Below are 27,330 nucleotides of genomic sequence, written 5' to 3' on the forward strand. Positions count from 1 at the left end.
CGTGCGCTTAACAAATTTCATAATAATAATAATAATAATTTGTCACTGATTTGGATTCCAAGCCATGCCACTTTATGAGTAGATGAAAAGAATTCAGGGCAGGCACCTTCTAATGCCTCCATTCCTACCCTCCCTCAGCAGAAGGGGCAGCTCTGAGCTTCAGCAAGAAGTGCAAGTCTTTATTTTGCAGACCTGTTGGCCTCTGCATATCCACCCTCTAGTTCAGGAGTCGCCAACCTTTTCTGTAGTGAGAGCAACTTCTGGTTACCGAAAAGCAACATGAGCTACCGTCTAATATATGTGTGTGTTAGATAACGGTACATAAAGTCCACATATCATAAAACACTGCCTCTAGATTATCCCAGTCTCGCTCTAGTGAATATACAGTATTTAGTCCTAATAAGGTATAGCAAATGTTCTTGTGGGGTCCCAAGGATCAGTTTTGTACCATGTTTATGAATCACACTCAGAGGTGTGGCTCTACTTTAGACTTTTGTACTCATTACTGTGCAATACAGAAGCATACACTGCACATTTTGCGAATTGGGGCACAAAGCACCATAAGCAAAAATACAGTCTGTGAGGCCCATACAGACTTCATAGCCATCTACATGTAAACATATCTCTGCAGTGGCCTTCACACTTTACAACAGTCGGACAATAAAATTAACATATGGAGAGATTGATTTAAGAAGTTGGGCAATCATTAAACAAACGGAGAAGGAACAGAAGAAAAACCAAAATAGAGCAATGGTACATGGAAGAGAAAGAAAGGAGAGGTAAAAAAAGAAAAGGAAGTAAGGGAGAAAAAGGAAAAGTGAGGAAGAAAAAGGAGGAGTGTAAGAACGCAAGAGACAAAGAAAGAAACTAAGAAGAGGAGGAGAGAAATGCATGGAAGCAGGAAAGAAAGGAATAGACAAAGCCATTGAAAGAGAAAAGGATACAAAAGAGAAAAGCAGTAGGAAAGGGGAGTGGATGTGAGAGAAAGGAAGGAAAAGAGAGAGAAAGGTAGGGTGAAGGACAGCATGATGGAGGGAAGAAAGAAACAAGATGAGAAAAAAGAACAAGGGAAAATGAGAGAAAAAAGATATACGAGAAGGCAAATAACAGAGAAAGAACAAGAACAAAAAAAGGAAAAAAGAAAAGCAACAGAAGCTAAACAAAAAGAACCAATAAAAGAGAAAAGCAAAAAAGGAGTAAAGAAAGAAACAGGAAGTAAAAAAGAGAGGAATACAGAAAGTGGCAGAAAGAGTTAAGACAAACAAGAAAAGAACATTTCAGTAAGAAAAAGTGAAGGACCGAGGAAAGGAGAGCTAGTCGTACACAGGTCGAGAAGGAAAGGTAGAAAAGTAGAGCAAGAAAGAAAAAACAAAGTGAAAGAGAAAAATCAGGAAAGGAGGGTATGGCGAGACGGCTGGAGGAAATATAAGAGGGAGAAAAAAAGAGACCAGGGAGAGAAGTAGAAGAAAGGAGAATAGGAAAGAAAAAAACCAACAAGAACAGAGTGCAAGAACTCAGAAGTAAAAAGGAGACAATAAAACTGAAAGATCGAGTGAAGAGGAGTAAAAAAAAAAAAGAAAGTAGCAAGCAAAGGAAACAAAAAAGCAGCAACAAAAAAAATGAAAGAAAAAAAAAAAAAAATTTCAAGAGTGTGGCCTACATGGTCAGCTTCCCAGACCGCACCGAAAGCAAGTGGCGCACTGTTTTTTACAGTACTACCATACCATTTTAGCAGTTGCATATGGTCAAACCAGTTGACAGTCAATGATCATGTGCGAACTAATCAGAAATAGCATAAGAGCTACTGGTAGCTCGCAATCGACCTGGTGGAGACCCCTGCAGTAAACTATGCTATTCTCAGACGGTGTTAGTATTCGCTCTCCCACCCTACATTAGTTTAATCCTTTTGGTCCTCTAACTCCCCAGTCTTGTGCTCTCCTCCTCTTTTGGACTCTCTCATCTGATGGGATGTTACCCACCGTGCAGTCTCTAAATTCACAAGCTCCCCCAACCTGCACCTTTAAATTCTGATATCTCTTCTTTACTCCTACTCGGTCCCTAGTGTATCCTCTCCTCCGCTATTCTCTTCAAACTTGTGCTCTTCCCCATCAAATACGCAGGCACACCTTGCACCTTATTCCATCATTTACCCTACCTAAAGATGCTCTGCTCTCAGGAGTCATCTCTACCAAAGAGATGCCATTTCACTCTTTACATTATGTGCTTTCTTTCTTTCCATCCCTTTAATGTATTGTGGATGGTGCAGTGCTGGAGGGTGAGCAAGGAGACTCCTTCCGAGTTCTCTTGCCAAGTTTCACAATCTATAGCTCACCAGTGTTGCTCCCGGGGCCTCCAAACTCTCGGAGCCTGAACGGGAACGCATGAAGAGCAGCAGATTGCACTGCGGCTGAACTGAGTGGCCCTGGAAGCCAATCAGAAGAGATCCAAGTCCTGTGCCATCTCTCTGGGAATAACAGTGGCACCTCCACGAAGATTGATGAGAGAAGGTCAGCTGCCTGTGGCAAACCTCCATTGACCGTGCAGAGAGCTTGAGACCTGATGGCCTGGATGAAACCATCCCAGACCACTGGACAAGAGGGCAAGGCGGGGACAGGACTAGAGGAATTCTCCAAGTGCAGGGGCAACGTTTCGGGCCCAAGGTGACCTCTCATGAAATAGCCAGCAGCATATGGTGAGCTGGGATCTCAGCCTATGGAGACATTGAGATCGCCCCAGCAGCCTAACAGCGGCCATATTTACTGTTTATGTTATAGAAAGATCAATTCTGCTAGCAGAGATGGATGACAGGAGACATGCATGGACAAAACAATACATTCATGAGGTGGCCACTCTAACAAAGTTAAAGATGCAATGGGTGTGGAATCTGGTGCGTAAGCGGACCTTCGCCAGGTGAAATGATGCTCTTGCGTTCTAACTAAAAGGAGCCAGCTGAAAGATCAGCCAGTATACAGACACAGAGAAAATCGTAAAAGGTAAATTGAAAGGTTTGACAGTAAGGGACTGAGTGGGAACAGGAGATTGCAAAAAGAAGAATACAAGTTGAAGAACAGTCTCAAGAGACCTTCAATGCTGTGAAATGGCATATCCGGTTTCCTATTACATGTGATCGAAGCGATTTCCCCACTCGAAATACAGACGGAGAAAAGCGTAAAAGGTAAATTAAAAGTTTTGACAGTCAGGGATTGAGTGGGAACAGGATACTGCGAAAAGAAGAATACATGTTGAAGAACAGTCTCAAGAGACCTTCAATGCTGTGAAATGGCATATCCTGTTTTCACTCAAATGTGATCGAAGTGATTTCCCCACTCAAAATCATATTTGAGTGCCTCGACAAGTGGTATACACTCGAGTGATGGGTGTAGCGGTGATACCCAGGCAGCAGCATTAAAGAACAATTTCTGCATTGTCTTCCTTGAGCGCATAAAAGATACCTCGAAACTGGTAAGGTGACAACACTGCAGGTACAGGAAAGGGGATGATCACTCTTTAAATGACTGAATGGAGGGATAGACTGTTGAAAGCTGCTGTAAACAAGGCCGCCATTTGCGTTTTGTTAACAGAATGGGGAGTTGGATAGGGTTGAGATGTTTTTGAGAAATTGCAGGTGGTCAAATGTGTTTGTCGATAAAACTACATATTTTTATAGTGTGCTGCTGTATTATATAGCCGCATTTTGAGCTTTAAATGAGCAAGTATGGACGTGTGACTGCGCATTTATCGTTTAGTAAAAGTCCAAAAGTACAAAATACAACTTATATTTTTCATGGCACACAAATTAAAAATGCTCACGAGTAAAAGACGCCTGAGTAACCCCCCCCATTGGCCCCCACTGCAGGAGTTGTGCCTCTGCTCCATAGGAGATCACAAACAGAAAAGCTGGCCCATATGGGATTAGATCACGAGTCTTCAACATTGCCCAAATTTTTTTTCACCCCCCCTTTGTAAAGTGTTTTCACTTTGCCACATTGGCATTAGAATCGTGGCTTTGTAAAAACGCGGGTTTTCTTCGCTGCGTTTGAGCGTCGTTCACACTTGATTAAATAATGAACAGATTTTTATTTTATGAAGATTACAAGAAAGCGAGCTCGGGCCCCTGTGTATTCAGCGAGGAGGCGGTTTCATTAGTTTCTAAATGTTAATAGATTGTTACCGATGCGTAAGCAGTGTCTCTTTTTCCGAACTCTGCTCTCGTTTGCATGCAGCGATTGCTGTAGGGGTGGATTTGACGCCTGGCCCGGACTGGCAGGCGGGCTGCAGTTTGTTTCCCTTCCTCTCCAAGCTTTCATATTCAGTTAATGTAACATCAGCACCTGTAGCTTCTGCCGTCCCAGGCGCTCTGTTGCATTTTACACCCGCTCAGAGTTCCTGTTGCACACCCTGGGTTTTAATTTGTTTTCAGACAGGGGTGGTGGGTGCATCTGATTCTATTAGCAATGCTCTGACTGCTTTCCTGATGCTCAGGCGCTGGGGTTTGATTCTGCGCCAAGACCAGGGGGCGTCCTAGGGTATGGCGCTTTTTGGTCACTGTTTGACATCTTCCGAGGTGATAAAACTAACAGTGCGGTAACTTATAAGAGTTTTTGTAATACACTTTTCTTACGGGAAAAATATAGCCAGCTGAATCGTGGAGCCGACGTTGGGGGTGGTGCTGTGTAACCCTAGCTCTACACGGGGACAGGAGATGTGCAAGCGTACCGAGTGTACTGACGCCGTGCGCGTGCACATCGCCTGTCCAGGCACACACATGGTTTGTCTCCCTTCGCAAACCAAAGCAACAACAATAGTCCCAAGCGACGCAGCTGCGCTGCATTCGCTAGGCGAGACCTAAAAAGGGCATAGTGATGCCAGTGGAAGAACAGGCTCCTTCCTTTCCTCAACCTTAGCCCTGGGACGTTGGCCAAGAAAAAGGGGGTTACTGGTGGTGAAATAGTGAGGCAGCAAAAAGGAATCACAGCTTCTATGGGTTATCTAGTGCGACTGAGGAGGCTGGGAAGAAGTATAATTTCTTGCAGGTGGACACGGCCATAAAGCTTTTGGAAAAACTTGCCATATGACTCTGGTGGACTGAGATGAATGGTTATCTTAATCGATGGGAGGAGTAGGACAATCAAACAAGGAGCCCTCTGTTGGAAGATTGGATACAAGGGTTGGAGATAGGAGACAAACAGTTTACCTCTGGGCCTAGGAGGTGGATTATTTTTATGGCTCTACTTCTTCAAGTTGTTATTCGCCCTTAAAGCCCTACACAGACAGTTGAAGACATATTTGAATGATTTCCACAGGCGCCATTTTTTTATTAGCATCGAACTCAAGCTGGGACTTTGCTATGCTATAATGGTGTAATGTACATACCATGCTTATGATGATTGGAATTTACTCTGTTCTGTGACACTAATAGATTTAAACCTAAGGAACTGTGGATTCTGGATATTTAGATCACTCTCAAGAATCAATATCCTTAAGGCAGAGGTCTTCAAACTGGGGGGCGGGCCCCCCTAGGGGGGCCTTAAGTGATCCCAGGGGGGGGGGGGCCCAGGCTCTGGCCAGAAGAAACATTATGCTTTGTTTTCAGCCTAAAAAAGTGAGCAGCAGTAAGCACGTCTGTAATGGGCCATCATTAACATCCTTTGTCATTTAAATCCCGGCTGGGAGAAGGTGTCAAAAGGGAAGGGACTTCACATTTTCTCCAAGACCCATACTACTATTTCGAATAACCACACTGTGGATCCTTTGCACATTAGCAAGGCCTGCCTCACCGGAATAGTATATTTGGAAATCCTGTATTTGTTTGCATTTTTAAAACAGTGACAGAACTTAGCTGCAATGTTTAAATAGGTCTAGACATATTTAAAAATTGCCATTTAAATAGAATAATTGTGAAATATTTTGAGGGGGGCCCGGCGAATTGTTTTTCTACACTGGGGGGGCGTGGAATTTAAAAGTTTGAAGAACACTGCCTTAAGGGGTGAACAACTTAACTGCATTCCCTTTTCCCTAGCCATAATGTGAATTCTTATCTTCAGTCCGTGAAGGGACGACTACTCCCCTAACTGTTTTACACACCATTGCTTCATGAAGTGAAGCTGCAATCCTCCACCCTCAGTCCAAAGTACGAAGTCTAGCCATTCACACAGGGTATGATCTAGGGTTTATGTTGTTACACTACACCTTACTCTAGAAGTACCCACACACCCTTTGCTTGGAGAAATTGTGGTCCACCAGCCCTAGCTCGCAACTCAGCTCCTTGTTGTGATATCTACATACTCTAGCTCTTCTCACCATCTGTCCGATCCATGAAGTTACGACAACTCACACTAGCTGTAGCTTCCTGCCCCTGAACCAGAAGTGAAGCCCAAGCCCTCTTAATTGCGATCCCAGGCTCCAAACCATGGCTGAAAGTAATAAAAGTTGTAGGTAACCCTACTTGAATCCATAATATATACCAAACTGCAGATACTTGTTCAGACAGCTGTTGTTAGGCAATGTGTTATGCAGACACATTATATTCAGTAAACAAAAATTACCTTCGCTCTCCTTTAAGTCAGGTAATTTCCGGAAGATAGCTCGAATACCAGGCACTGCTTGGTCATACTGATGAAGAACCTCCATGCAATGTTCATTAAAAGTTTTATCTTTTTGAGAGAGGCTATGCAGCAACAACAGAGTGTCGCGTAAAAACTGAACTGCTTTTTTCTGAAATCCACAAAGCCTTTTTTCAGGTCTTCTCACTTTCAGCCACTGTCGATGTAGCATTATGACAAGTGCCTTTACAACCTGCACCAAAAGAAAACAAATTAATTAAAATTCCAATATTAGAAGCAAGATATGTTTTTGTCAAGTTCCAGGGGAATTAAATCAATGGAAGCCTAATTTTACCCTTCAAATGAACAGTATGGACCACAGAAGCTTCAGGTAACATGATATGATGTTGCCAAAAGATCTACTCTTCTGGAGATTTTTGATGAAATCTAAATACATTTGCTGAATATAAATGCAGACCCTTCACCATGCAGAGTTTATGTTAATGTCTCCCATCCACATAATTCTTAGTTAAGACTCAATCACACATTAATATCAAAATACATTTCCCGATTTATCATTACCTTCCTACAGACAAAAGACTGTATACGGATAAATTTCCCTCTAGATCACCAAACACAATTCTCCAAAACATGAGGGTTGAATACAGACACCCCATCACATACATTGTACAATAATCTGATTTCTGAAGACATGAATCATTATTTTCAAGAACCCTCATAATGGACAGATATCTGCCATAAAATGTGTCTTCAAAGCATAATGCATATTCTACTGCAACTACCCTTAACTTAAAAGCGAACAGAGAAATGTATTGTGAAAGAAATATGCCTAAGACTTAAGAACGTTAAAGCATACATAAAAAAAAAAAATTAAATTATTTAAATATGAAGCCCCAAAGGTGAGCATTATATCAGATTACAGTAAGATTCTGATGAAGAATATAAGCATTCAAGCCACAAGGTTTAAGCTAAATATTACATTTTATTAAATGTGGGCAAGAAAAATACTAGCTATTAACAGTAAAGATAATAACCTTTCAGGCTTAGTGCCCAGCATAAATTATGCAAAAAAGGAAGAAGGGACCTCTGGCTAGTTCCCAAGTTTAGGGAAAGAACAGTTCCTTTATATGGAGCACGCCTACAACACCAGCAACACTCTGAATCTGCTCACCTTAAAGGTCTGTTTTTCTAGGAGCGTTTGTAAGCATAGAATTAGCACAGTGCCATCAACGCCGAGCTAGAAATAACTAGAGAGTACAAACAGAGGCCAAACTCCCATTACATGCTTTTGAAAGTTTACAAACAAAACCATTCATATAGACTTTGGAGTGATATTTCAAGACTATTGTCAAGCAGTTTACACAGATGCCACTGCCTCAAAGGATAATATCAAATGGTCTCCTGAAAAAATGTCACCTGGCCACATTTAGAAAATGTTTTTCCATGGAATACTTACGAATTTCTACTTTTTACTAACATCCTACCACAGTTTTAAGGACAATTGTTCAGCATGTCCACGCGGGTTTACATTTGCTATCTTCGTTTCTAAGCTCCACTCTATTTGTGCTTCCTTTATTCATAGAGTGTTATTTGTTGGCATGTTCCCATGGGCTAATGGTCTCATGAAGCTTTGTCTCTACAGCACCGCTTTATCCCACATTACTAATACTGGTTCGTTATTTTTATTTATTTACCGTTTTTTCCTTTTATTCACCTTTTTTTGAGCACATTCTTCCGCCTCTTCACATTATGCATATAATTCCATATAAATAATTTTGTGTACACTATGAGTTATCGCAGATCAGCGATAGACTTGTGTTTTTGTAATTTTTTTTACAGATTCCCCCTGACGAAGTGCATTCACGAAATGCATAGGGGATAGTGCTCACTTCTGTGAATCTTTGAAATTGCTTGGACTATGAACTATTGATGTATATATTCAATATGATCAAGGACATTTTATCATATGCTGGAATATGATGATTTCACATGATAACCATGAGAATTAAAAAGATATCATAACGATCTACAAACTTTTCAGTTTAATATTTTTTTACAAACTATCTACGCGCAAGGGCGCCATTGGAGTGCACAAGGTTTGACCTAACACGGTGTAAGGCTCCCCAGTTGATTCTTGTTTCGCACCTCATGGACTAGGAGGTGATCACCTTGAGCACCCAAAGTTTGCGAATAATGTGTTTACCTCATTCTTGGAATTTTTGATTAAAAGAGAGTGCAGCGGTATCAATAACTGTTCACATTTAGAAAATCCCAGGGAAACACAAGACAACCTAAATACAGCACTTAAAAATTCCTATGAAGTAAAGCACTTTTTAGTGGAATATCTTCCTGCCAAAACACCTATGGCATTGAAATATACAAAATGGTGGCAAAAAAATCATCCAAGAGTGGTTAAGGGTTTTCAGGAAATTTGATTCACAAGGCAGGATCACAGAGTCATTCATGAAGGCAAATATTATGGTCATTCTTAAGCATGACAATTAGAAAGATAGAATATAAAAAATACAAATCTATAATCAATCAGGACTGTAAACTACTGGCAAAAATTCTTCCAAATGAATACTGAAATTCACTCAACAAATCACTGATTCAGGACTAGCTAGAATCCTCAAAGACAGATTAACAAGTGATTATACTGAAAAATTCTCTCAAACTAACAGCCAATAGCTCAAATGACACAGTTAGTCTTCGTCCCCAAAAACGATATCCAAAGGGATTTCTAGTTGTTTGCACTCCTGCTCCTTGAAGCCTAATTCCCGAACATTACTATAAAGCCTAATTCCCGAACATTACTATAAAGGTAAATGTCACTTTCACTCTCATAAAGACTGGATTAATCTAATGACCTTATAACTTGTACCCAACAAAGTACCTCATGGACCATGGCAACTGCAATTATCTCCTCTCAATTTCCTCCTGGATTTGTAACTACTACCATTTTGAATTATCTGGTATATATTCTTACTGTAAGGTAATTATGTGCTATAATCAGTGCACTATCCTAGTCATAGATTGTTAAAACTAAATGTTCCTTTGCTATCACCTATTTCTTTGTTCTCAACAGTTTCCACTATGTATACCTTTAAGTTCATATTTTCCTTGCACTGTCATATATGTATTGCTTTAAAAAACACAGAGACTAGATTTATTGATTGCATTTGTAACAAAACATGAATAAAACAAATAAAAATAACAGAAGTACTCCAAACAATCACTGGCAAAGTCAATAGGTGTTACTTTGGCCCCTATTGGCTCTGCCAATGAGTTGTAGCCATGCAGCCCAACTTCACTGATGCGGTGCAGCTTGGCTGAAAAAAAAAATACAAAAAACTTTGACGCAGGTAGCCACGTCCTTTTGTAGGCATGCATGCCATGCCTGTGCGCACCCACAAAATGATGCTAATGCTTCTGTTGTATTGTATTAACTGATCTGAGATGGATAGGAAATGGTGCAATAGACCACCAAGGAGACGCAGGGACAGCTGGAAAACACAGATTTCTTTTTGGTTACACACTCTGCAAAAGTGTGTAACTAAAGAAAAAAGCAACACGAAAAAATCCACATAAAACTTGTAGTCTAAGGACACAGTAATTCATATGTGCTCAAGGGGAGGGACAAACTTGCAACGAGGAAATAAAACCCACAGAAGCCATCAACTAAAAAGCAAACAAATGAATGACAATGAGGCAAACCAATTGTGATAAATAGGCAGGATGTAAGCTAACACTATGTCTCACATCAGTAAATGTGCCGTCATAGGCGTGACCTAAAAAGGAGGTATAAGCAAAGGCATCACACTATGTAACGGATATCTACTTATGCGACCCCAATCTTGATCCACTGTATACAAGGTGCATCCCACGAGTCTTCTGTGAAAGATGTGTCTGCTTATTAAAAAAAAATATGCACAGCATCAGATATCGCCCCTTTCCATGTGAAATGCCTTTGTTTTACTCTGGATTCTACTATTAATTGTCGATCTTACGTCAGTAAACCAGCGTCTGAATTTTCTTTGTACTTGCACCACTTACAAATTACTCTTTTTATGTCGAGGAATGATGATAGAAATGTTCTAAAAGTGGTCTGTAAATATATGGGACCAGGAAATTTTATCTTATCCTTATTTGTAGCTATATTGACTTCCCATGAACTGTTGCTGTACTGTTAAACCAAGATGCACTACATTCAATGCACTTAACTTGGCTTGGCCAAACATTTGGTGCTAAACTAAAGAATTACTATGGGCCTCAAGGTGCCCAACACTGGAACACTACTTGCAATTAAAATGATTATGTCCCATAACGTGCGCTAGTACCAAAAAGGTGTCCTGGCGCTGTTGCTGCTTTCAATGTTTAAATATTTATCAATACAGATGGGTTTTATATAATTCCCTGAAAGTTTTAAGCTCATTAGTGGTTCTTAACTCATTAGGAAGTGTATTCCACAGTCTTGTTGCAGCATATGAGAATACACAACTTCCTTGTCTGGCCCTGCAAATTGTGGGGCGTTTCATAAGGCAGGCAAGGGAAAAATGCAAGTTCCTACCTTGTGTATGGACCTCATTAAAATACTTTGCAAACTTATGAAGGGCCACGCACACCGAATTGTAAATTATCCAAGTTATTGTCAAATGAAAACCCCAGATTCCATACAGTATTTGATGGAACTGGGTAACATTCCATGAAGGCTGGCCCCTAGAAGATACTACTATACACCAAAGGCCAACGGCAAGCCCGTCTGCGCCCGACCGCCGCCAGAATCCCTGCATCTACCACAGGCCATTTCTGGAGTTATACCCGTGAACAACTTATGAATTTGTCCCCAGAATGTCCATTAGCACCGTGGGCCTTTCAAGAGCCTGCTTTTGGGTGCACATTTTGTGCTTTTAAGGCGGTCCTTGAGGATCAACCTGCTTGCTCATCCAGTTTCACTGAATTTAAATTTCGCAGCCTTAACTGTCGTTCGTTGGTAAGTCACTATGCAGAGGTATTTGCTCTATTAATGGACGAGTGTCCTGGCGCTCTCTTCCTAACCGAAACATGGCTCACACAGAACACTGTGGCAGGACCAGGGTTAGCCCTCCCGGATGGCTACTCTCTTTACAATATCAATAGAGAAGGGGGAAGAGGGGAGGCATCGCAGTGATAGCCAAAGTGGCTTTCGCCGTCAGCCTGTCCAGGGAAACGATAGTAGATTGTGAGAGCACATTGTTTAAAATAAAACTTAACAGCAATCTGACAATGTCGGGCCTTCTAATTTACAGGCCTCCTGGGCCCTCTGGAAAATTCTGTGAGGACCTAGTAACAAAAATTGGACAGCTGGCCTGTAAAGCGGCCAATTTCACTATTTTGGGGGATCTGAATCTGCATCTCGAGCTGGATGGAAAGGCTGAGATTGAGAATTTTCTCGCAGATCTAGAGGCTTTTCGGTTTCCACAACTGGTTACAGGAGGTACCCATGTAGCTGGACACTTGCTTGATCCCATCTTTTCCAATCTTGGCAGTTTGAAAGTTGCCTCTCCCGTTGCACTCACATGGACTGACCACTCAGTAATTCCATTCTCCCTACTGTGGCAGGGTAGGATTGATGTGACTCGCCCAGTTACAATGATGAAAAGACCCTGGCATAAGCTAGACCAGGAGCAGCTTGCTACCTGGTTAACGGAAAAGGTCCCAAGCTTCTGTCAGATGTTGAGGGGGCACTTGTGAGCTTCCACAATTGGTTAACAGCGGGGCTGGACAGTTGTATTCCTGCCAAGCGAGGTGGAAAGGGACGTGGGTTGTCCAACCCTTGGTTCACTGACCCTCTAATTCAGGCTAAGAAGGGATGTAAACAACTTGAACGTGCATGGCGCCGTTCTTTTGAGCCTTCTGCCAAAGCAGTGTATCGCAAGGCAGTCAAGGACTACCACAAACTCATCCGTAAAACAATGGGCAGACTTTGTAGCCAATAAAATCATGACGAGTGCTAACCCTACGAAGACCATCTTCTCCTTGCTTAAAAACATGAAGAGTGCAGGGCTGACCAATCTTTCCCCCGTCATGTCGAATCATCGCTGTGAAGACCTGGCACTTCAATTTATGAAGAAAGTAGAACGAATTTACCAGAGTTTCTCCACGGGGAGTATACCCACTGAGAGCGTTGAGGTGACAGAGTATGATTAGAGGGTGGAAAATTGTATGTCGGCCTTTCCTCTGTTGTCGCTGCAGGATTTTGGGGCCCTGAGTGCTAAAATTAAATCGACTCGCCAGCAGACCCAATGTCTTCAGCACATTTTCACCAGCTTCTTCCTCTCTTTTCCCCGGTGGCAGTAGAATTAGTCAACCTGCCTCTGAAGTCTGCCTCAGTCCCTAGGGAATGAAAGCATGCAAAGGTGATCCCACTCTTAAAAAAGCCATCGCTCGATCTAGACGATCCAGGTAACTTTCGCCCTATATCTTAGTTACCCTTCATGGCGAAAGTGATGGAGGCACATGTAAATTCAGTTCTATCTAAATACATGGACACTCATAACATCTTTGACCCCTCCCAGCATGGGTTTCGCCCCCGCCACAGCACCGAATCAGCTCTCCTTGCCGTCACGGAATATATCCGTAACCGACTGGATGCAGGAGACTCTGCAGCCTTGGTCCTATTGGATCTAAGTGCCGCCTTTGATACGGTGTCACATACGAAACTTCTTGAACAACTCTGGGTGATTTTTGACTGAACTATCATTTCAAGTCTCAGTCCCCCTTTCACTCTCAGGTCCATCCTTTAGCTTGTGGGGTGCCACAGGGTTCCATCTTGAGCCCACTTCTTTTCAATCTCTATGTTGGACCTTTGGCAGAGGTGGCCAGAGGTAGGGGGCTATTCTTGGTGTCGTACGCTGACGACACCCAGTTGGTGATTGCTTTTTCCAAAAACTGCTGTGCAAACCTGGAAAGTTTCAAGACAGATCTGTCGGCTATACCAGACTGGATGAAGGCTAACTGTCTTCAATTGAACGCCAGCAAATCGGAGATTCTTCTCTATGGGAAAGATCAAGAGCAGTGATCGGAGCAGTGGTGGCCTGACCATCTTAAACCTGCTCCGTTATCAAAGAAGATGGTAAAGAACTTAGGCGTTAGGTTTGACACAGGCCTAACCTTCGAGAAACAGACAAGAGCTGTTGCTGCAGTTTGTTTTGGACTTCTGAGAGGCCTAAGACCGTTGCTTGGTCTTTTTCCATCTGAAGTGCACCAAACCATCTTGCAAGCATCCATATTGGCGAGGCTTGATTACGGAAATGCCTTATATCTGGGCGCAAATAGAGCAAGTATTAAGCGCCTCCAGAGATTCCAGAATGCGGCAGCACGTATGTTAATAGCACTGCCGAGATCGCAGTCGGTGGCTCATGTGCTAGTAAAGCTGCACTGGCTGCCCATCGAAGCCCGTGTTCACTTTAAGGTGTTGTGCATTGCACATAAAATCTTGATGCACCAAGCCCCTATCGGACTTTCGGGCTTATTGAAGCCCTAGGTGCCTGGGCGTGCCTTGAGATCTACCAATTGCGGGTTGGTCTGTGTCCCCCGAGTAAGGAAAGCAAGGGCGGGGGCCGCTCGTTTGGCTTTTTGGCGGCCAAACTCTGGAACTCCCTCCCTGTGAACATCAGAGCCATATCTAATTTGCTGATGTTTCGGAAGTCCATAAAGACATGGCTGTTCCCTGCAATTTAACAACAAGGACGCTGCTGTACTCCCCCTGCTCCCTTTAGGTTTCTGGCTGCGCTGGGACGCCTCTTCGCTGAGGCAGCCATGCGCATTATAAATCCTGTATAAATAAATACAGAAGTGAGACCTCTCTTTATGAAGACTTCAGTTCTGTCACAGTTATATTTCAGATAATTATCGCTCACTTACCTTGCCACCAAGATCATACAGCTGTTAAAGGTGGCCTGTGAGAATGAGGCATTTAGAGCCAATCTGAAAATAATCAGTGCACCATCAGCACAAGTCATAACTTCCAGACCACAAAATCTAACAAGGTGAACCAATGGGGCTACATTCATGGTTAACAAGAAGCTTAACGAGGACCCTGTGGGACACATTTTTAAATACTTGTGCACCCCATGTTTAGCACACCTTCTTTGCTGCACAACTCAAATCAATTTGCAATACACCATCAGTGTCTGGACACCACCCTCTGCCCCCTTGCCTCTCCAAGTTGCATAAGGTTTTACTGTTTTAGAAGGTTTCATATTTGGAACTGACAAATGCTCTGGAAACATTGCGAAAATTATACAAATGGTTTGTTGACGCATGTCAAAGATGTAACTCATAAGGAGCTGCTTGATAATATTCAAGAGAGAATTCGAAATCAATAAAAAAGCATGTAAGAAAATGAATGCCATTAGTTTTTCATCCATAATTTTTCTGCTACTTTTGACACAAGTGGCAGTAAAGAGATTGGTCTAAAGTTACTCTTAATGGATGGATCAACTGATCTTTTTTGAACAGTAGTCTTACAATTGCTTTTTCCAATCCATTGGCACTACAGCAGATGTAATGGAGCAGTTACTAATATCTGACAGTCTAGGAGCTACTGCTTCCACAGCAAGACGTAATAATATTATTTCCGGCCTAGTTGTAAAGATTTCTACTGTAGTTGCTACCTTACTTACGCCATCCTCCTCAACTGACCTAAACTGAGTAAACAACTCTACTTCCTTATCTGCTTCCGTAAGTGAATTCCGCCCACCACTTTCTGACATTTCCCCACCATATGCCCTGCTCAGTCTCATTCAGAACCCTGGCTGATTGAATTGGCGCATTACTTTGTCGATAAGATAACATCTATCCAAGCCTCCCTTGCCGCTTACTCCAAACATACTAAGGTTGATCTACCAGGTGCCCTCTCCTCCTCAAATCCTGTCTCGGCTCCCACTCTCTGGGAATTCCCCCCGCTGAGTCTTGCTTCCTCATTAGACCACCTAACTGGGCTGAAGTCGGGCTCACCTCTTGATCCCTGCCCAGTTCCATGTCTCAACAAAATAGCCCCAGCCCTAAATGGTCTCATCAATTCCATCCTCAACTCCTCACTGTCTTCTGGTGTAGTCCCTCGGCTTGGAAGTGTGCTCTCATTCTTCCACTTCTAAAAAAACCAGCCCTTGATCCCAGCGTCCATGCCAACTACAGGCCAATCTCTCTCCTCCCCGCTCTGGCGAAAGTGGCAGAAAGACATGTGCACAGATCAATCTCTGATTTCATCGAGGAGAACCATCTGTTGCACAACACTCAATCGGGTTTTCGTGCTAATTATAGCACAGAGACCGCGTTACTTGAAGTCACTATCGCTATTAGAGAGGTGTTGGATGCTGGAGGAAAGGCCATGTTGGATTTGTCGGCGGCGTTCGGCACCGTTCCCCATGAGACCCTCCTAACACGACTCTGGGAATGTGGTCTTCGGGGGACGGTGTGGAACTGGCTTAAATCCTTCCTAGCCGGCCGTCGACAAACGATCTGGGCGCCCCCACACTCCGCCGTTATGGCATCTCTGGAAGTAGGGGTCCCTCAGGGGTCTATTCTTAGCCCCCTGCTCTTTAACATCTTTCTGGCCCCCCTTGCAGAGGTGGCGGAGTCCTTCGGCGCTCAGATCGTGTCCTACGCTGACGACACCCAGCTCTTGTTCACATATGACAAGAATGAGGTGTTTAACGGGACTCGCATCAGAAGCTGTTTAGAGGCTGTATTTGGTTGGTTCAGAGGGCACGGCTTAAAATGCAACTCCTACAAGTCGGAGCTGCTTTTCTTTGGCTGCGCCACTGAACCAAATTGGAAAAGCTGGTGGCCGCAAGACTTGTTTCCACCTGCAAATGCTAGTGTCAAAGCTAAAAATTTAGGAATCATCGTCGATAATGACTTAGCTTTTGGGCCCCAAGTATCTTGCCTCTCGGGGAAATGTTTTGGCATCCTTCGGATGCTCAGAAAATTTCTCCCCTTGATTTCAATCAACCATAGAAGGGTCATTGTTCAAGCACTTGTTGGGTCTAGACTAGACTACGCTAATGCCCTTTACCTAGGTCTCCCCAAATACCTTGTGAGGAGACTTCAAGTAGTCCAAAATTCAGCTGCCCGGGCTATCTACGGGCTCCCCAGATGCGCTAGTACCTCGGACCTGCTAAAAGAACTGCACTGGCTTCCTATAGCCAAGAGAGTCCTTTTTAAAAGTCTGACGTTGACTTTCAAAGCCCTTCATGACATTGGCCCTAGTTACATCAGGAAACGTCTTGTTTTTTATAAGCCTAACAGAGCCCTACGGTCCGCCTCTTTGTCCAAAATGGTAGTTCCGACCATCAAACGCGCCAGACAAGGCGGCCGCTCTTTCCACCACTTGGCTCCTCGTGCCTGGAACGAGCTTCCCCTTTCTCTTAGACAGACCTCCAGCCTTAAGTCTTTCAGAAAGGCTTTAAAAACCTGGCTCTTCACCAGATAGAGCCCCCGCCTTTCCTTACGGTTTCAGTTATGTTGCCACCCCCGAAGGATTTCTTCGCCAAAGCGCCGGGACACTCCTTTTGGAGTAGCTGTTGCGCTATAGAAGAACGTGTTAACATAACATAACAAACGGGGACCACATTTTTCTGCCTCTTGCCTTTGAAAAGATGTACTAAAAAAACACGTGATTTTGTCAGCGAATAGCTAGCTAAGGAATTAAATTATTCTAAATTAGGAGCAAATAAAGTGGCTCCGCTGGTAGGGATGAATAATGAATTTACAAATTTGAAAATCTCTCAGTGGTTATTCGATGTAATACATCTATTAGTATGAAGGGTACCCTTAGCTTCCTTAATCAACTTTTTATATTCCTTCAGAGCATTAAAAAACTGTGCTGTTTTTAACAGTCCGATTCCTTCAGGCAATTTCTTCCTAAGGCATCACACGCTTGTTTATTTGAGCTTAACTTCTCCATATACCAAACTGGCAGCTGCTGGATTTTTTTTTGAACAAAGAAACCAGTTAACCACTAATTAATATCTTTTAATGGCTGTTTTTATATCATAATTGTCCGTTTGCAAATCTACAGAGTTCATGAAGCCAAAGTGCTCAGCATTGATGAGGTCCCCAGGAACTTATGTTACATTAGATTTTGTTTTCCTCATCTTCTCCAAAATCTCTCCCTACACTGGCTCTGGAACGGACATCAGCAAAAGTTCGAACTAGAACTATAATGAAGATATTAAGGAAGGGGCTTGGTCTTAGAGTTTTTTACATTTAGTAACTACAGCAAAATCACTTGTACCTCACGGTTACACTGGCAAGTTGATTGACTGTTAGTGGTCTGAGGCCCAAGACACAGCACACAGAGCTTCGTCAGGAACTGAATAATCTGAGACAGAAATCAAAATATCAATTAGAATGCAAAATAATTACATATAATAAAATCTAGCATTTGGCAAAATACTTGTAATGCAATGTAGTTGAATGATGCCTTGTTAAACTGCTTATACCATGGACCAATCACTTCTAAGCACTTTCAAACCAGATAGTAATTGATAAATGTTTTAAAGATTTTTTCGAACACACTGAAAACATACATACAGGAAGGGTTTCTACAAAAAGCCTATAATATGGCAAGACAAACAATCGGTCATCAACTATTTACAGGCACACAGGCACTTCATTAATAGCAACAGGCTTAAAGACAACTGCTGAAAGACTAATGCAGTGGTGTTTGCTAATTAACCTAAACTTTAGAAACCACTCAAAGTCCTGTTTGATAGGTGTAAAACTATTGTTCTATAGGAAATGAAACATTGGCCACTCCTAATAGGTCAGCTTTATGGTGAATGCTTGCTTTAGAGGGTCCTTTAAATGATCTATCTTCCCTTTTCATTCACCATCAAAAGCCTCTGTGACATTGGATCTCTCGTTTAAGCTGGAATATGGAAGCAGCTTGTTTTGCAAATGATCTACCATTGTGTCCCTCATCGGACGTCTTCTACAGTGTTTCCAGTGATTCAGGACCACTTTGGCAGACTTCTTGATAGGTATCAGCCAGGGAATGATCTTGCCTACCCCATGGACACAGTGCTATCTGTCTGCAGCCAAAATTTGCAAATTATGAGTATCTATTCCTAGTTCACATGATATACTGTTCTAGTAAATCCTCATTCGCTACCATGCAGTGCTGATCCTGGAGGTTATCTGACACTGAGCCTGCAGAGAAAACACTGTGGCTAGGAAAACACCGCAGGTATGATCGAAAAAATAGAAAGCAACCCACAAAGGGGAAGTGCAGTGAGTTGCAAGGAACAGGTAAAGTACATGAGAAGGTAATCAATCAGAAATCATTACATAATCAGAAAATAAATTTGTGGAAAAAAGAGGGCCACTTTAAGGTGTTAGTATGTCACGTGGAGGGGGGCCCCAACTAGCACAGGAGCCTTAAACATTAAAAAAAAGTATATGAAAGGGGGATGTTTAGATACGGCGTTTGGGAGTGCCGGTTCATTTGATTTGGTCTGGGGCTCTCGCTCTTTCAGAGCAGATTGACATATGAAATTACCAGTCCGGAGTTTTAAGATTTAATATACTCTATGTGGCAGAAACTGTAGTGCACCCTGTTTTTACACAGTCCTGATGAAGACCCCGGTGTAAGGCAACAATTACGCCTACAAGTGTAGCGTGGGGTCGAAACGTCGACGGCTACTTTTCACTTTTTTCAGTTGACACGCCCGAAAGAAATTTTGATATACCTATGTCAACTGAGACTGTTCTAAGTATAATGGGATATGTGACGATCCCCGATTTAGGCTCAGGGATCTGAAGCCTCTTGAATCTAATTGTATTTCGGAAGAAATCCGATATTTATGAATTGTCACTAAACCTTCCTTTCACTGTCCTTCCCCTCACACCATCACGCTATCCCACTCCTTTCTCTTTCGGGCACTGTTATTTACCAAGTACGTTGGTTGACTCATTGTGATTTATTTACAATGTTGTGAAAGTGTTTACATTTTCTTTAAATAAAGTGAAGCAAAGGTAACTGTTCTACAGGGACCCCTTTTTTGTACACTATATAGCGCCCAGGTCCCATGTGGAATTCTTTGGGTAAAACCCCCCTCCGTTATACTAGAAGAATATCTATAGGCTTAAATGGCTGAATTACACCCCTTTAATGCATCAACTTCAATAGCTAGCCAGATAGGCATTCATATTTAGGTATTCCTCTTTGAATATTTCTTCACTGACAACCTCAGGGCCTATATGTTAATAAGAGCTGTCCTTAAGGTGTTCACTCCAGAGAAGTTGTGTTGCCTAAATGCTCAATTGTACTAAATGTATTTATTTGAATTTTGATCTTCCTAAATAACTGTAGAAAACCTATTTAACGCAACATAAAATTAACAGTGATTTGTCCAATCATTCAAACTTTAGGGACTCATTATTTGCATTACACATTGTATCAACATTTCATTGTAAAGCAAAATTCCTATGTTGCACCATATTAGGACAATATAAAGGAAAATGTTACTTGAGTTACAATCTATTTGTAGTTTAAATTTCTGAACATTCGCATTATCTGGATACCTTTGCCTTCTAGTGTGTGGGGGATGGATGTTGCAAGTTGTTTTTTATGGCTACATTTTGGGGGGCCTCGTGACCATTCCCAGAAACCCATAATGCACCAGGACAAATAATCCAATTCAGATTGTGTTGTTCTCCCGTCCAAACAGGTGAGTGACAATAAGGAGAGTGAAGCAAAGTAGAACAATACATATGTACAAGCACACTGTTGAAAAAAAAATAATGTAAGAAATGTACAGCATATGAAGCATATGCACGAGTATATGAAACTGCAGAGCTACAAGCTACAAACCGTTACAAAGCATTTAACATTTTCCATTTGTAGCACGAGTAGCTGTAGATCACATGCTCTGCATAGACTTGAAAGTTGAAAGCACTGTTCCTACCTTACAGCAGTGACTTGCAAGTGGATTAAGCAGGTGAATGGAATAAAGTTTCAAAGACCGTTTTCATGACCTGTGTCTCCTGTCGGGCATGAATGCCCATGCAGTAATATTTAACGAAAGTGTGTGGGATGAACCACATAGCTTTACGTATGTCTGCAAGTGAAATGTTTCAAGGGAAAGCCATTGCTGCTCGCTAGTCGAATGTGCTCTAGGCAGAGTGTGAACTGTAGGTTTTGAACTTGACTTGGAAACTGAATTTCGTAAGTGGGGTTTTACAAATGCAACAACAAATGCTAGGTTTTGCAAATGGACTTGGTTCTGTTAATATAAGACATTACAGCCCTCTTTTCATCTGAGTTGTGCAATGCTCGTTCTGCCACTGGTTCAGGGTGTGGAAAGATAACAGGGGAGTAAATGGTTGGATTGACATGAAATGAGGAGCCAACCTTAGGCAGGGAGCATGGATTCGTCCTCAGGGTGACTATCTTTAGGGACCTGGATGAAACATTGTTAATGCCTGCAACTCACTAACCCTGGTCAGGGAAGAAAATGCTTTATGAATTGCTTCTTTCCTGAGCGATATTCCACCAACGTGGATGTAATGGCTTCAACAGACGTCCCAGGAGGCTTGTGAGGACCACATTGAGGTTTCATTTAGGGACCGGTGGGGTCCTTGGATGAATGGTTGCTAAGTACTTCCTGAAGGTGCCAAAACCGGAATCTGCCTGCTGAATCGCTTGGGTGGCCACGTCTGACAAAGATTCCCCAGGTCTGTAAAGGCCTTTGCAGAAGCGTGTGAAGGAGAAAATGGCAGCTGCTCTGAGAACCTGGAGAAGAAACGAGCCGCTGTGAGTGAGACCTGTGCTAGACTGAGCTGACTAGAGAAGACCGCTCGGACACTGCAGGGTCCATAATTGCACCGACTCCCTGGGTCTACAAGGGCTGGAGGCACCCGCAGCGGTAGGAGACGTGCTTGCAGGGAATCATAAGCTGTGCCCTGCGGCAAGCCGAGACATGGCACACATAGCTGCTGTCTCAGGCTGAGCACTGAGAGCCTCTCCTGGAGACACCGGCCAGGGTCAAGCGTGTCGCGGGGTGTGCCATTATGCGACTGAAGGGGAAGCAGGTCTTCGGGAGGAAGGGGCTTAATCTAAGAACATGGTGAGGCACAGAGAATATCTGCCCGGTAAAACCATTGAGTAGCTCCGGCGTAGCAGTCTCACATTGACACCTGGCTCAGGGAGTGGCGCGCCACCCTGGTAGCTGCCTGACAGGGGGATTGGGCCTAGCAGTTAATGCCAATGCTTTGCGGGCCCCTACATCCACTGAAAAACAAGGGTGCTCAGAGAGCTGGTAAAGGGCACGCATCTATGGGACAAGAGTTGCACTGACAGTGGGCACACATAATTAAGAGAACCCAGTGGACCTGGTGGGCACTGCGCTAAGACTGCCGGAGAAAACAGAGTTGAGTTGAGCTCTGGTACATAGCCATTATGGGGAAAACTGATAAACAGCCAACACGCCTAACGTTTGAAACATGGAGGCCTACTAAAACTCAACAACATGCACTTTAAGACTCTAAGCAGGGACCTCATTCCAGGGATCCACGTCATTGGAAACTACTTTCCTAGCCATGCAGCAATGCCTGCAATCAATAGCCGGCATAATAGACAGGCTCAACCAACGTATGGACCACATCGCAGCTAAACTACATACACAGGGTGCCAGACTGAGGGAGGCACAGTAGCGTATCTCATCAGCAAAAGATGACCTACAAACCGTCACCATAAAATGTTTAAATATGGAGAACGTGTTCGGTGTAATGCAAGCCAAGAATAACGTCAAAAGGCGCGCCCGCCGCAATAATCTCTGGAATACTGGTTTACCAGAGTCCACCAATACTGGCAGATTGGAGCTGTACGTCGAAAACATGCTGCAAGAGATATTTAGCTCTGAACATCTATCTGTATAGCTGAAAGTGGAAAGAGCGATAAGTCGCTGGTGGTGCTGCCTGTACCAGGAGTTCCTCTGCGACAGACTATTGCTTAATTATTAAATTACTGGGATAGGGATACGGTGCTTTGCCTAGTGCGAGAGAAGCAGATCATAAACTACCAGGGAAATATCATCACATTTTATCCTGATTTCACTGCAGCAGTTCAAGCAGCTCGTAAAGAATTTCTTCAAGTAAAAAATAAACTTCAATCTGAACACATTCAGTACGCCATGCAGTACCCAACCCGGCTGCACATAGAGGTTGGGGACATAAACAGGATTTTTCACTTCGACCCAAAATGGCCATGGACTAAGTCAAATCAATGCTAAAGAGCCAGAGAGAGCAGCATGAAATGATGGTGGTTGACACAACCAATAATCAATATTGTCTATATTGAGTACACAGGGGAGAGCAGGAGGCTCAAATGGGGTGGCAGACTAAGTGGTAATAACTGTCCCAGTTCTGAAAGGAGCCTGCTGGCTGGACTCTGGACTGCATGGCGGCTTTGGTACCGGTTTGATGTAGGTTATCCATGTAAATGTCAGGTATTTACTGATTTGCCCCAAGTGAAATTCATAGCTCCTATGTTAGAGATCCGGATAAATATAGTATTGTGATGCCCCATGTTAACCACATTGATCTAATGCAGTCTAAGTGGTGTAATTCGGCCACACCCAACCATTGGGAGGAGTTACCGGTATCTAGTGACCCCCAGAGGGTATACCGCAATGATTGTTATATGGCACTTGTTTTCAATGTTTGCTTGGGATGACTTTAGCATGTTGGGGGTGCTGAAGTCAGAGGGGGGGGGGCATATGTTTGTACAATGTTGCAGTAACAGTGGATATTATGGTGAGTGCAGAGTACATAGTTATTCACTGGTGTTGGTCCTTAGGTGAGTAAAAATACTCATCTGTAATAGTGCACCCTCTGGGCCTAGTTAAATTATGGGAAAATTAGTTTACAACGCAGGCGATACATCGCATACCATTACAATGAGGTCATTTCAATGCCTGCCTTGTTACATCGCAAACCATTACCACACAAGACGTAACATCTACTTGCTGTAGGAGGCAGAAAGTGTTGGATATTAAAATCCAACACCTTGCCTACTGTTGCACAGGCGGGAGTTGGAATAGTAAATTATACTATTCCAAAATCCAGCACACCCCTAAAGCAAGTCGTTGTAACGACTTGCGTTGTAATCTTATGTGATGTAACAATGTGGTTGTTGCAATGACAGCGTTGTAATGGCATGCGATGTATTGCATGCATTGTAACATGGCCTATTCTTAAATTATTAACATGGAATGTGAAGGTTTTTCAAAAATCTTAAAAAAGGAAACAGGTACTGGCGTACCAAGACCGTCATGGCGTGCAAATAGCACTGCTGCAAGAAACACACCTCATGAAATCAACAGAATCCATCATAGTTACCAGCTGGGCAGTGGTGAGGGTGGCTTTGTCGTACTCCTATTCTAGGGGTATGCTCCTGCTAGTAAAGAAAGGGTAGCCATTCACACTCCTACACTCAGAAACTGATGAACAAGGAAGGTGCCTACTGGTACATGGATGATTGGGGGTCACTAAGGTGACTATTGTCAACACCTATGGCTCTAATGCAGATGACCCTGAATTCTACAGTAAGATATTGGGACGCCTAGAAGCTCTAGCCCCCTCAGCAGTGATATGGGATGGTGATCTTAACATCTACCTCAACCCCCTGCTAGACTGTTCGGCCACAACAAAATGGCACAGGAAATAAGCCGCCAGGACAGTTAGTGAAACTATGGAAGCCCTTGGGTTTGTGGATGTGTGGAGATCCCGTCATCCGGACACTAGGGAGGGGATGTATGTTTCATCGGTCTAAATTGGATTGGATAGTTTTGAGAGAAATCAGTACATGGACAATAGGAGTGACCCATTTGGCTAAGACACTATCTGACCATGCCCACGTTCTGCTGTAACTTGATATACCCACTCATGTTCTGCCGCCCTATCAATGGTCAGCCCTCTTCACTAATAAATCTGGTATTTAAAGTAAGAATAAGTAATGCAATTACACAGGAGAATGAGGTGTCTGTAGAGGGGATGCTGTAGGAGATGTTTAAAGTCACCATATGCAGTGAGTGCATAGGAGTATAAGCAGATACCCTGAAAGTGCTCCGCAATAGACTGCAAAAATTAGAGGGTACCCTACAAACGCTAGAGAGAAGCTACATACGGTGCCCCACCCAGATCACACTGGCTCAAATGCAAGATTTGCTTACAGAATACACTGACAAAGCAGGTAGAACATCTTATGTCCAGAAGATGGGAAGCAAGGTCGTATGGGGAAGGTGGAAGGCCAGGGCAAACTCTAGCCTCTAAAATAGTGGAACCTAAAACACAGGCACACATTGTAGAGATTGTAGAACAGAACCGTGTTAAATGTTACACTACAACAGGTTTTCTATCAGCCCTAATGGACTTCTACGCCGGCCTACATGTGCCACATGACACACTGGTTCAGAAACTGAAATAGCTCAATACCTGGATGATGTGGCCTTGGGATGGCTCTCCCAGAGAGAATATTTGAGGCCATAGGCTCTTTGCCAAACGGAAAGGCGTCAGGTGGGGATGGGTTCCCCAGTGAATTTTACAAAACATATGCGGATTGCCTGGCCTCACACTCACTTGCCACATACACAGAGGCATACAAGAGGAACATGCTACCCCCCACCCACAGTGAAACCCTACACAAAACACACATTTGAAGGCAAATAAGGACCCAGACAGGTGTGACTTACACAGAGTGCCATCACTTATAAATATAGATACCAAAATCCAGGCGAAAATAATCGCTACCAGAGTGCAGCCTCGCTTACCCAATCTGGTCCTACTGAATCAATCAGGTTTTGTACCAGAGTGTTGGACATCGCACAACTTACGAACATTGTTTGCAGTACTGCATCAACTAGACCCGGAGATGAAGGCTGCGGCGGTGTTGCTAGACCCCGTCAAAGCTTTTGACTCTATCCAGTGGGGGTATATGTTCCCGGTATTGCATTGTATGGGAACCCCGCAGGCATTTCTGAAGTGGACACAAATATTGTACACTGGCCCAGTAGCAATGTTAAGAATCAATAAATTCATTTCTGAACCAGTTCCATTTTGCTGGGGCAGTGGGCAAGGCTGCCCATTATCACCAATGTTATTCTCCCTTACTCTGGAGCCACTGGCGTGTTCAATTAAGCAGAGACATGCGGAGGCTGCACTGAGATTCAGACATCACCTACTTACTTGCCATTTCCCTATATAGGGATGATATGATGCTTTATGTACGAAAACCGGAGACATATCCGACGCCCCTTATACAAGAGTATGTGCGATTTGAAAGATATTCAGGTCTCAGCATGAACTGGGATAAGGCCACCATATCTCCCCTCTCTCAGTACTGCCCCACGTGGGATGAAATTCCTTGTGGTGCAATTGCAAAACTGATGGACCAACCACTGGTACTCATAGTATGGCCCGCGGGCCGGTGGAGGCCCGGCAAGCCTTCCCTGGCGGCCCGCCGGACCTTGCAGACATGTAGGCGTGTTTAAAAAATTTTTTTTTTACAGTGTCAGCAAACACCCCTGCGGCAGCGCGACTCAGACTGCTGCTCTGTGGGGGCCGGGCGATTCCCTTCGTAGTCAGAGTGGGGCTGCAAGGGGGCTAAGAGGTGACAAAGCCTCATTAACAAACGAATGGTCTTTTGAAGACCCGTGAAGTGCTCCGGTGAGGCTGTGTTTGTGTGTGTGCCTGCCCAGAAGCTGTCTCAGCCCGGGCACACACAGGCAAGGTGGAGGGAGGGAGACAGGGAGGGAAAGGGAGGGAAGGAGAGTGAGGGCGAGGGAGAGTGAGAGCGAGGGAGAGTGAGAGCGAGGTAGGGCGAGGGAGAGTGGGGGAGGGAGAGTGAGGGAGGGAGGGAGAGTGAGGGAGAGTGAGGGAGGGAGAGTGAGTGAGGGAAGGAGAGAGTGAGGGAAGGAGAGAGTGAGGGAAGGAGAGAGTGAGGGTGAGAAGAGAGGGAGGGCAAGGGAGAGGGAGGGCAAGGGAGAGGGAGGGAGAGGGAGGGCAAGGGAGAGGGAAGGAGAGCGAGGGAAGGAGGGGGAGGAAGGAGAGAGCGAGGGAAGGAGAGAGCGAGGGAAGGAGAGTGAGGGAGGGAGAGTGAAGGAGGGAGAGTGAGGGAGGAGAGAGTGAGGGAAGGAGAGAGTGAGGGCGGGGAGAGGGAGGGAGAGTGAGGGAAGGACAAAACGAGGGAAGGAGAGAGTGAGTGAGGGAAGGAGAGAGTGAGGGAAGGAGAGAGGGAGGGAGAGTGAGGGAGGGAGGGAGAGTGAGTGAGGGAGGGGGAGGGAAGGAGAGTGAGGGAAGGAGGGAGGGAGTGAGGGAAGGAGAGAGCGAGGGAGAGTGAAGGAGGGAGAGTGAATGAGGGAGAGTGAGGGAAGGAGTGAGAGTGAGGGAAGGAGTGAGAGAGTGAGGGAAGGAGTGAGAGTGAGGGAAGGAGAGAGGGAGAGTGAGGGAACGAGAGTGAGGGAAGGAGAGAGCGAGGGAAGGGGAGAGTGAGGGAAGGAGAGGGAAGGAGAGAGAGGGAAGGAGGGAGTGGGAAGGAGAGAGCGAGGGAAGGAGAGCGAGGGAAGGAGAGCAAGGGAAGGAGAGCGAGGGAAGGAGAGCGAGGGTGGGAGAGCGAGGGAGAGAGAGCGAGGGAGAGGGAGGGAGAGTGAGGGAGGGAGAGGGAGGGAGAGTGAGGGAGGGAGGGTGAGGGAAGGAGAGAGCGAGGGAAGGAGAGAGTGAGGGT

The 27,330-nt window shown here is 44.1% G+C and overlaps 1 protein-coding gene across 2 annotated transcripts in view; it reads right to left on the bottom strand.

Annotated features, from left to right (window-relative positions):
* ATRIP (ATR interacting protein) overlaps nt 1-27,330 on the bottom strand; it is a 310,304-nt gene that overhangs the window by 27,731 nt on the left and 255,243 nt on the right. For both annotated transcript variants that reach the window (XM_086938928.1, XM_086938927.1), the window contains exons 12-13: nt 17,842-17,928; nt 6,546-6,795 (exon numbers count right to left, since the gene is read on the bottom strand). In XM_086938928.1, the coding sequence (XP_086795054.1) occupies nt 6,546-6,795; nt 17,842-17,928 (337 nt within the window). The remainder of the gene's footprint in view (nt 1-6,545; nt 6,796-17,841; nt 17,929-27,330) is intronic.

Source organism: Lissotriton vulgaris, chromosome 9 (assembly GCF_964263255.1).
Source record: "Lissotriton vulgaris chromosome 9, aLisVul1.2, whole genome shotgun sequence".
Taxonomy (NCBI): domain Eukaryota; kingdom Metazoa; phylum Chordata; class Amphibia; order Caudata; family Salamandridae; genus Lissotriton; species Lissotriton vulgaris.